The following is a 10,392-nucleotide window of genomic DNA, read 5'->3' on the forward strand; positions in this document are numbered from 1 at the left end:
CGGGCCTGGACATCAGCAACGTTATCGCGTAGGCGGCATGCCGAGACGAGCTGACGAGATCCTGCTGTCGCTGGCCACATTGACAATGGCCAGTCCCAACGTGCGCCGGCCGAGTAGCAGAAGCAAGCGGTTCCGCCGCGTTAGATGCCCAGGCCACAGGACCGAATCATGAAGAGGCGCCATGGAACTTGGGACGCGGACGTGCAGGGAACTAGAGCTCCGGCGAGATCGCGCGCCCACCTTCCACTACCGTACACAGTCGCCGTCTCGTTCTGTTGATTATTGCTGCCGACCTGTCTTGCATGTGCACTGGCTCCTTGCAGGAGCTCGTGATCACCGTCCCCTGTAAGGCGTCACGCTGGTGCCCCTCCATCCATCCCAAGTACAGCCATGTAAAGCCCAAGCTCAACATGAACTGAAGAACAGTAAGTGCAGACCTTGCTTTTATGAGGACCCGCACGAGCGGGCAGACTCAAGGGTTCGTGCACAAGCTCCTGCGATGGCAGTGACAAGAGCGAAAGAGCAGCTTTGGGACCCTGCCTCCAACACTCCAGCAGCTACCACCTCGGCAACAAACACCAGAAGGGCATCCTGTACAGGTCGTCGTTCATCAGCCTCATCATGGAGCCGCCGGCCGTCGCGCACCGAGCCGCGCCGCGCCAGCTGCATCTGCCGCCGTATTCGCTCATTGCGCACACTGCGGGCACCGTTGGCACGCCCTGCTTGAGTGTGCCATCTCCAATGTGCACTGCCGCTCGATGAGATTACACTGAGCACCTTCCGTGCACGTGTTTGAGTCAAAAACCACTTTGCATAAGAAGAAAACCACCCTAAGGGAGACAAGGGACTAAACTTATCCGGTTTCAAAAGTTGAGGGACTAAGTGTTGCTGGTTATGGAGTCGAGGGACCATTTCTATACTTTCGAAAGAATTCAAGGACAAAAAATATACTTTTCCCTAATATAATTCACATCCTTGTTATGGACATCAAGAAAAACAGGTGTCCTGATTTGGAGTTTTAGAGGTCCAAGTATATGTGTATGTGCATTGCACGTGTTTTGTGAGGTGCTTAGAATAAAACAGTCATTTTCTTTTTTGCTTATATGATAAATTCTTTGACAGAAATGCTATTTAGCAATTTGCCTCAAACAAGTGCATGATACAGCAATTTAAGCATGTAAATAGTGTGCTTGCATCAGATTGGAATGAGCCTCGACATAAATGCTTGCTCATATCTAAACCGGTCCTCTTGTATTCGACTTGTCTAGAAGTTGAGGAATGACACGTCTGCTACGATGTTGGCATCACCTTCGCTAGGTCATGGCATCACCCCACCGCTACCGCTGTGTTGGGTTATCCAGAAGTCGAGGAACGACATGATCTTCAATAGCGTTTGCTACGACGTCGACATCATCTTCGCTAGGTCATGGTATCATCCCCACCGCTACCGCTCTTTAGGGTTATCTGGAAGTCGAGGAACGACATGATCTTCGGCAAGCTTCCCCAAACCCCACCCACTTTCTGAGAAATACCACGTTTACGTGTTATTGCCACCATACGCGTACCCCTCCGAGGAATTGATATCGCTCGCGACATATGTGCCAAATTCATGATTTTGATCTCGAAATATCCGTTCATCTCCGTAAACAAATCAAACACCCACACGCACGCGTTCCACAAAGGATGGTAAAAATGACACCGAACTCGTTTTTTTTTTTTTGACAATCTACTCATTTTCTTTCTTTGTCACGTCATATGTGGGATTCACACGGTGATGAGAAAAGCAGGTTAGGCCGAGCCCACAAAGCGCAAGTAGCATCATTTCCACGCGGCACGTACGTTATGCGAATATATGCAGTGCAGCGGAGAGAAACGTGTCCAACACCTTTCGGATCCTGTGGCAAAGCTGCTCGGGATTTGTCACGTGTTGGTTTTGTCTCGCTCGAACGGCAAAAAGAAAAGGAAGGTTGGCGTGGGGATAATCGGATGGACGGGCGCGCGGCCACGCACCCTCGGCGGGCACCGTCAGATGCGGCGGGCGCGTTTATGGCGCCGCGCCGCGCCACGCTGCCCGCGCCGCCGCCGTCCGATGGGCGTGCCGTGCACGGCGGGGATCGCGCCTCATCCAAACCCCCCCCCACCGACCCGGCCCGACCCGGCCGGACTCCTCGCCATTTCTTCTCTCACCCCCGCACGCGGACGCGGCCTCCCTCCCTTTCTCTCTCCTCCCGCTTCCCGACTTCCCGTTGCTCTGTCCCTCCCTCCCTCGTCCGATCTGCATCTGCCCCGGCCCCCTTCTCTCTCCGCCTTCTCGTTTTTTTCTTCTCCCTTTGTTCTCGGCAGTGTCAAGATTTGTGTTTCTTTTCGTCGGAGCGGCGGCGGTGGAGTGGTGGTGGGGCGGCGGGAGATTCAGGGAGATCTAGCTCGATCCGCCTCGGTTCTTGGAGCTTGAAGACGCGGGGAGGCGAGATGGCGGCGCAAGAGCAGGAGCAGCAGGCCAAGACGAGCACCACCAGCTCGCTGCCGTCCAGCAGCGACCGCTCCTCCAGCTCCGGCCCCAACAACCTCAAGAAAGGAGGTACCCACCGTCTCTCCGTCTCCCCGCCCACCCCGCCGCTCTTTTGCTCGCTCGCTGACTGAATCCGGCAGCTCAGCTCGAGAGTGGAGACGCTGACGACGCATGTGTACCTATGTGTGTGATGTGGTGGCAGGCGCGGAGAGCGACGAGGAGATACGGCGGGTGCCGGAGATGGGCGGCGGGTCGGCGTCGTCGGGCGCGGGGGACGGCAAGCAGCTGCAGCTGGCGGCGGCCGGGGGTGGGCAGGCCCCGGCGGGGAAGAAGCGCGGGCGCGCCGCCGGGGACAAGGAGCAGAACCGGCTGAAGCGGCTGCTGCGGAACCGCGTGTCGGCGCAGCAGGCCCGCGAGCGGAAGAAGGCCTACATGACGGAGCTGGAGGCGAAGGCCAAGGACCTCGAGCTCCGCAATGCCGAGCTGGAGCAGAAGGTCTCCACCCTCCAGAACGAGAACAACACGCTCCGCCAGGTACCATACCTTAGCCTAGATCCTCCCAGCAGAATTGTCTTTCTTGTCACTGGCCATGGCGATACTGAATCTTGCATGCGCGTGTGTGTGCAGATACTGAAGAACACGACGGCGCACGCCGGGAAGAAGCCGAGCGGCGGCAAGGGGGGAGACGGCGGCAAGAAGCACCACCACTTCGGCAAGGGCTAGCAGAGCTTCTCTGCTCTGCTGCGACGATGGTTGTTGCTAGGAACCACCGGACGTCTGCTCATCTGACCATTGTTAGGACACTGCTGTTGTTGTTTGCCGCCGCAGTTTGACGCTTGGCTTGTCTTCTTCTTCTTTTTCACCCTTCTCTTCTCTTCTCTTCTCCACGGTTGCTCGGTCGCCCGCCCGCTTTTGATGTCTCACTGCCACTGTTGTGTGTGCCCTGTCCATTGTAGCTTGTTGTTAGGAATGTTGATCTATGTGAACATTGGTTGTGTATTGTACTGTGCTGCTCTCTTCTCTTCTCTTCTCCACCGTTGCAATTTGGCCTCTTCGCAAAGCTGGTCGCTGAAGCTGCGCAGGGAAAGAGCTTCAAAAGATGAATTTCAGTTCAAATCCGATGGCCCAAGTGAAATCTCTCCTTATAAGTGTAAACCGGGAGGAGGCACAGCGGCTTCGAGGATCAGCGTCTCGCTGATGATGGGAGGCAACAGCGTTTCTATTATTTGCCTAGATTTTCGTGTTTGTACATGTCACAAGGCCACAAGGAAAAAAGAATCAGCCAAAGGCGCTCCCTGTGCTTAGTCAAAGAACAGCTGCCCTGAAAATGCAAGCAGTTACTGGCGAATTCACCTCTGAATTCAGAACAGCCGAGGAGCTACATGACTTGCAAGCACCTGATGAATAAGCTGCACAATGAGGAGGTATTGTAGAGGAATTTGACTTGAAATATGCAGAGGGCGAAAATATGAGAGAGTTTACAAGAAGATGCAACGGCTGTTCATGCTTGGCATTCTTGTACCCAACCCAACACAGACCCACGGTGTCAATAGGAACAGTCAGGGAGGGGGCCCTGATACAACAGTGCTAAGCTGACCCACTTCATTTATTCATCCGGGTATCACACAGTACATCAAATTACTAAGCCCCAAAACTTTTCCGGCGTGTATGGTCCGCCGTAAAGCGAGCGACTACTACCAGGGTTCAGTTCTTTCTACATGATCCTTAACGAACTACTTTCTTCAAACACTAAACTTTAACCGAGACTCTTGACCACCTTCTCAGCCTTTTCCTTCAGAACATGTAAAGTTACCGTGCGAGCATCAGCAGCACCAACACCGTGGTAGATCCGATCCGGGAGCACTTCACATCACATCTACTACCAGTAATTTTTCGGCATTATCGACGGCCAAGACTCGCTCAGGAAGCCTCAACGGCGTGGAAGAACGGCTGGAGGATCCACTCGTAGGCTATGTATGCGTCGCCCTCATCGTGTACTCTGCCACAAGCTTTGAGAACAGGGACGACTTGTTCTCCAGCAGCTTGGCCGGCGTGTCATGCTCCACGGCCACACCTGCATAAGATTGGCACGGGGTTTATCAGACCAACAGATGTGCCAAGCACATGGGATTAGCAGAAGAATTAGCGAGGCGCGATCGTGATTTGTTTTAATGGTGTGATTGCTGACCGTTGTCGAGGAGCAGAACCATGTCGCTGTCGAGGACCGAGGTGATTCGATGCGCAATCGTGATGACCGTCGCCTCCGAGAAGTTCTCACGCAGCGTTTTCTGGATCATGTTGTCTGTCGCGGTATCCACTGAGGCAGTGGCTTCGTCCAGAACCAGTATCTTGGTCCGTTTCAGAATCACTCTTCCGAGACAGACTAGCTGGCGCTGGCCCACGCTCCAGTTCTCTCCGTTCTCGATCACTGCAAGGGAAAATAGCATGAATTTTCAGTTTACAGAAGCAGTGGCACGTGTTATATAATTTTCAAATCTTGGAAGAGAAGAGCTGGTATTGGGAAATGTGCGAACGGTGAGCAAACTGAGTTTCAGACTTTCAACTGCATGACTGAAAATAAACATATCAGATATCAGACCTGGCGAGTCGAGTTTCAGCTCCTTCTTCCTGACCTCATCTCCCAGCTGACAGTTATCCAAGGCCTGAAATGGAGCAAAAGATTCAGACTGCAACTTTCCAAGAGGTTCTCGACTATTTTGGAAGTATTTGACGACTGACAAGAAATGAAGCATGTGAAGGCGAAACTACCTCCCAGATTTGATCGTCATTGTACTCGTTAAGAGGGTCAAGGTTGCTCCTCACAGTTCCCTCAAACATCGTTGGATCTTGTGGAATGATGCTAAGTCTAGATCTCAGATCGTGCAGCCCGATGGTGCAGATGTCAACACCATCTACCAGTATCTGACCGACAGTAGGCTCGACAATTCGGAAAAGGGCCTGTATGAGTGTTGATTTACCACTGCCTGTTCTTCCAACAATACCGGTCTTCATGCCTCCAGGAAAAGTGACGTTAAGGCCCTTCAGAACAAATGGTAGTTGTGGAGCATATCTCACCTGCAGAAATTTGACAAGTTAAGGACCAGCACTATCTAGAATAAATTGGTTATCTCTCATTTGATAAAAAGCTGAATCTGCAATTCGTTTCTCATCAGACTGGATTTATAATAGTCCACTTGCAATGGCAAAAATATGAAATTTATGCACAACAACACGGTAAAAGGAAAGGAGAACATAATTAAACTGGAGGAAAAAAGGAAAGAGTACTTACATGGACGTCACAAAGCTGAATTTCTCCCTCTGACGGCCAGTTATGGGGCAACTTATCTTCTGACATTGTAAGTGGGGGTTCTTCAGGAATGCTTATGTATTGCAGAATTCTTTCTACTGATATGATCTTGTTCTCCAAATTGCACATGCTCCACACAACCCATGCTTGCAGCATGTTCAAGTTAAGCCCATATGTGACCGCGAGACCAGCAATACCTGAAAGCAGGATGTAGATTTAGTTGCAAGCCCATATCAAGTCACGTCTAATCTTCTACCATTACTCGGTATAAATATTGTTCCGAACTAGTAACATTCTAACCTGGATCGATGATACCAGTTGGTAGACTGATAAGAAATACCAAAGCGAATGCAAATGTAAAGGACGACAGTGTATCCAAGCGGAAACAAAGCCACTCCATTGCTGCAGCATTGTAGAATTTCGGTCGAGAGTAGGCATCCATTAGATGGCTATTAGTTGATACAAACTGATTTTCTTTGCCAAAACTTCTGATGGTGGTTGATCCAGTAATTGATTCAGCAAAATGTTGTATGATAGGAGCTTTGCAAACCCCTACCAGCCTTTGCAGCTCTCTGGCCGTCTCAATGTAGTAGCGCTGCAAGATGATAGATGTAATAAGGTGCTGATCTTGCAGTTAAAAAAACATGAAGAATAGTAAATATTAAATAGATTAAATTACCTGGTAGTAGAAGCAGATAATGATCACAGGAACGAACACAAGAAACACCTGCCATGCTACCTGAGACATCACCGCAATAATTCCAACTAGTTGTATGATGGAAAACGCAACAGAACCCATCTGGTAAGCGATGTTTGTATCCACTTCGCTTTGATCAGTTGAAGCCTAAACAGTTCAATCTTGAGTGAGCGATAATCGAAGTAAACAAATCAAACTTTCCAGGAAATCTGAGGAGATGCAGATGACTTACTCTATTCAAGATGCGCCCACTTGGAGTGGAATCGAAGAAAGACATAGGAGCTCTGAATATGGCCATATGCATCTTGTTGAACAACAGAGTTGCTGTTTTGTATGCAGCTGTCACAAGAAACAGTGCCCTTATGAGGATGCACAGCGAACTTGCAACAGCCAATGCCACAAAGACATAGATCAGTGTCGACGTGCTCACTGGAGGCTTGGCGTCTTTCGACACAGGAGAAGCCCAAGCCATCCAGTAATTGCTAGCAATCTGAAGTACTTGGAAAAGTAGCTGTGCTATCAACACGAATGGTACGAGAGCTCCGCCGTAAGCCAATGTGAGGTACTTCCAGTAGACCCAGAACCCCACCCTGCCCTTTTCCCTTTCTTCTTCCTGCACCAGCTGCCCACTCTGAACCTTGTCACCGTCGTCTTTGCCATTTTGTTTATCTTTCTCTTCAGATGATGACAATGACCTGGATAGGCTTAAAGAGATCGTTTCACTGCCTCCATTAGCAACATCAATCACGTCCAATGCTGTGAGAGCATCTTGGTGAGCACCAACCAGTTCCATTAGCTCTTCCCCTGAACCAAGTATATCGTTGTATTTGCCTGCTTGTGCTATCCTCCCACCCTTCATTACCTACATTAAAATTATCTTATAAGGAGAACCGAACAATTTATGGCAATAAAATTTACATGAAACATTTTCCAGTGAAATTCTCACCAGAATAAGATCAGCTGAAGGCAGGAATTCAATCTGGTGAGTGACATAAACCACTGTTTTTGAAGCCAAAGCCCCAAGCAAGCATTCCTGCAAATGGAAGAAACCTTAATAAGCAACATGTTCTCAAACTCCTATATTGAACAAAAAAAATTTATTATACCTTGAAAAGGTGGGATCCTGTATGGGCATCGACTGCGCTGAACGGATCATCAAACAAATAGATGTCGGCGTCCTGATACAAAGCTCGGGCTATCTGAATCCTTTGCTTCTGTCCGCCACTAAGATTTATGCCTCGCTCTCCAATGACTGTCTTGTCACCGAATGGCAAGATCTCCAAGTCTTTCTTCAGCGAACACCACTCAAGAACCCTGTCATATTTCTCACTGTCCATCTCCTTGCCGAACAGTATGTTGTCCTGAATTTTGCCGCTCTGTATCCATGCCGTCTGGCTGACATATGCCATTGTTCCACAAGTCTTGACCTCTCCTGATAGCTTTGGCACCTCACCAAGAATGCAAGAGAGCAAGCTTGATTTTCCAGAGCCGACCGTCCCACAGACTGCAACACGCATGCCTTGCTGAGCTTGAAAGTTCAGGTCCTTCAGCGTTGGCAGCTCAGGTGAGCCGTCCCAGGAGAAGCACCCATTGCTGACCTCAATTGCAACATTGGAGCTACCACTTGGTAGCCTCTCCACAGCATCCGTCGGCAACTCCTCAAGGCATAGGAAAGATGCTATCCTGTCAAGAGACACCTTGGTCTGAATCATCATCGAGATTGTGTCAGGAAGGTTGTATATTGGTTCTTGAAGCACCCGGAACGTGGCCAATGCAGACAGCACCTTCCCTGACTCCAATGGTATCCCTAAGAGCATGCAAGCTCCGAAGGTTACCACAGCGACAAAGGTCGGGGCACCCCAGAACACGAAGGTGGCCGCGGTCGATGTGTAAAGGTACTTCTTGAGCCAGCTTGTCTCTGTCGTCCTGAGGTCAATGATCTTGGACAAGAACTTCATCTCCCACCCCTGCAGTTTAAGAATTCTCATGTTGCGCAGGATCTCAGATGTCGCCTTCATCCTGACATCCTTGCAGTCCATGAGCTTCTGCTGGAACTTCTCCTGCATTTTCATGGGAGGCACATTTGCAAGCATGACCACAATGGTGGCACCGAGCGCCGCAAGCGACGCTACCCCCAGGGTGGAGTACAAGATGAACAATGCCATGCCTACTTGGAGTGGTACCAACCAGAGATCGTGCATGTACCATGAGAAGAGGCCGACTCGGTCGGCGTCCACGCTGATGATGTTGATCATCTCGCCGCTCGTGCGGCTCTGTCTGGAGGTGCTGGACAGAGAGAGCCCTTTCTGGTACACGACGGAGACGAGCGCGGAGCGAGCACGTATCCCGGCTTGCTGCAGCCGGAAGAACCAGTGCCGTTGTGACAAGCACTCAAACACCTTGGCTACGATGAAGGTGACAACAAGTAGCTTCCCCTTGCTGGCGTACCTCTCGTCGCCGTTGAGGTACTGCACCAGGGAGTCTATGAGGTACGGGCCAACGTAGGTGGCCAGGTTGTAGATGAGCGCGTAGAGCGCGGTCACCGCGATGTGCCACCACACGGTGCGCACAAGGGCCTTGGTGAGCTTGAACGCGGTGAACTTGGGGCCAGAGCCGTCGCCGGCTTGCGCCTCCAGGTTCGTCTTGAACGAGGGGAGCAGGCCGGCCACGCTGTCGGCATGATCAAGGTCCGGGACGTCGTCGAGGCCGAGGGCCTTCTTGTAGCCGACGGCGAGCAGGGGCCCCATCCAGGAGAAGGTGAGGACGCTGAGGAAGCCGGCGCTCGTGAAGAGGGAAGCGTCGACGGTGTCGTCGCCGCGGCTCTCGCTCGCGCCGTTGAGCAGAGGCTCCTCGGAAGCAGAGCCGCCCGTCGTCTTGGCCGAGAACCCGGCGACGAGTAGCGCCACGGCTGCGAGGACCTCAACGGCGTCGCGCGCCCACGGAAGCGCGGGCACGGGGACCCCGTAGCAGAGGCTCGTCGCGGCGTGGACGGCGAGGGCGAGCACGGAGAGGAGCAGAAAGAGCGCCCACCAGAGCTTGAGCGGCGCGGCGAACCGCTCCTCCCCGTGGCTCCGGTACTGGAGCTGCAGGTAGGCCGCGAGCAGCAGCCACGCCACCGCGCGCGCCGCGGCGTCCGCCTGGTCGGCCACCGCGTCGGGCGCCCCCCACCCGGCCCCGCTGTTGTCGAGGTACCACGAGACGAGCGAGTACGCGCCGAGGAAGACCTCGGACGCCGCCAGAGCCCACGTGGCGCGCACCGCGAACAGGCCCCACCGGAACCCGGCGCGGCCGCCTCTCGCCGCAGCGGCTGATTCCTTGCCGCGGGGGGCGGCGGCGAAGAGGAGGCGGGCCGCGACGGCGAGTGCGAGCAGGAGGTGGGCCCCGGCGCCGAGGCCGTGGAGGAGAAGCGGCCGCAGGAAGACGGGGAGGGCGGCCGGCTCCGCCATCGCTGCCGCGAAAGGCGACGACGACGACGACGCCGCGGTGGGCATGGACGGGCGCAGGCTGGGTGAGTGGAGCGCCGGAGCGGGCGGGCGGGGGTTATATAGGGGGCCGGGCGGCGACACGTGCGCGGGGAAGAGTCGTGACGGCGACGGGGCGGCTGCGGCTGCGGCGCGGCGCGGGTCCTTGGGGTCCAAGACACCTCCCTCCAGCCCACCCCACCCCACCCCACCACCCCCCGCGTCCCCACCCACCCACGTCCCGCCGCGGCCGCGCCGGAGGGGAGCCAAGGATGGAGGATCGCCGGAGAGCGGAGGGGGGAGAGGTGAGTGAATCAAAATTGGGGTTTTGGTGGTGGCGGTGCCCCCGGGCGATCGGAACAAGCGGTGACGACTGGCGGGGCGGCAGTCGAGATAAATGAGCTGCAGAATCCCGGCC

General features: G+C 53.4%; 2 protein-coding genes across 2 annotated transcripts; one reads left to right on the forward strand and one right to left on the reverse strand.

Moving 5' to 3' along the window:
- Window positions 1–2,157: 2,157 nt before the first annotated feature.
- On the forward strand, window positions 2,158–3,534 carry LOC119267389 (transcription factor HY5-like). Its single transcript, XM_037548771.1, has 3 exons — window positions 2,158–2,578; window positions 2,712–3,043; window positions 3,137–3,534. Exons 1-3 carry the CDS (start codon window positions 2,470–2,472, stop codon window positions 3,230–3,232), a joined length of 537 nt encoding a protein of 178 aa, XP_037404668.1. The 5' UTR covers window positions 2,158–2,469; the 3' UTR covers window positions 3,233–3,534.
- A 559-nt stretch (window positions 3,535–4,093) lies between these two features.
- Window positions 4,094–10,019, reverse strand: LOC119267388 (ABC transporter C family member 3-like). The gene is made up of 10 exons (XM_037548770.1): window positions 7,620–10,019; window positions 7,460–7,546; window positions 6,746–7,375; window positions 6,496–6,660; window positions 6,117–6,411; window positions 5,799–6,013; window positions 5,279–5,584; window positions 5,109–5,172; window positions 4,698–4,937; window positions 4,094–4,583 (listed from the first exon to the last, which is right to left on the reverse strand). Exons 1-10 carry the CDS (start codon window positions 10,002–10,004, stop codon window positions 4,480–4,482), a joined length of 4,491 nt encoding a protein of 1,496 aa, XP_037404667.1. The 5' UTR covers window positions 10,005–10,019; the 3' UTR covers window positions 4,094–4,479.
- Between the last annotated feature and the right edge of the window lie 373 nt (window positions 10,020–10,392).

This window comes from Triticum dicoccoides, chromosome 3A (genome assembly GCF_002162155.2).
Source record: "Triticum dicoccoides isolate Atlit2015 ecotype Zavitan chromosome 3A, WEW_v2.0, whole genome shotgun sequence".
In the NCBI taxonomy this organism is placed as follows: Eukaryota; Viridiplantae; Streptophyta; class Magnoliopsida; order Poales; family Poaceae; genus Triticum; species Triticum dicoccoides.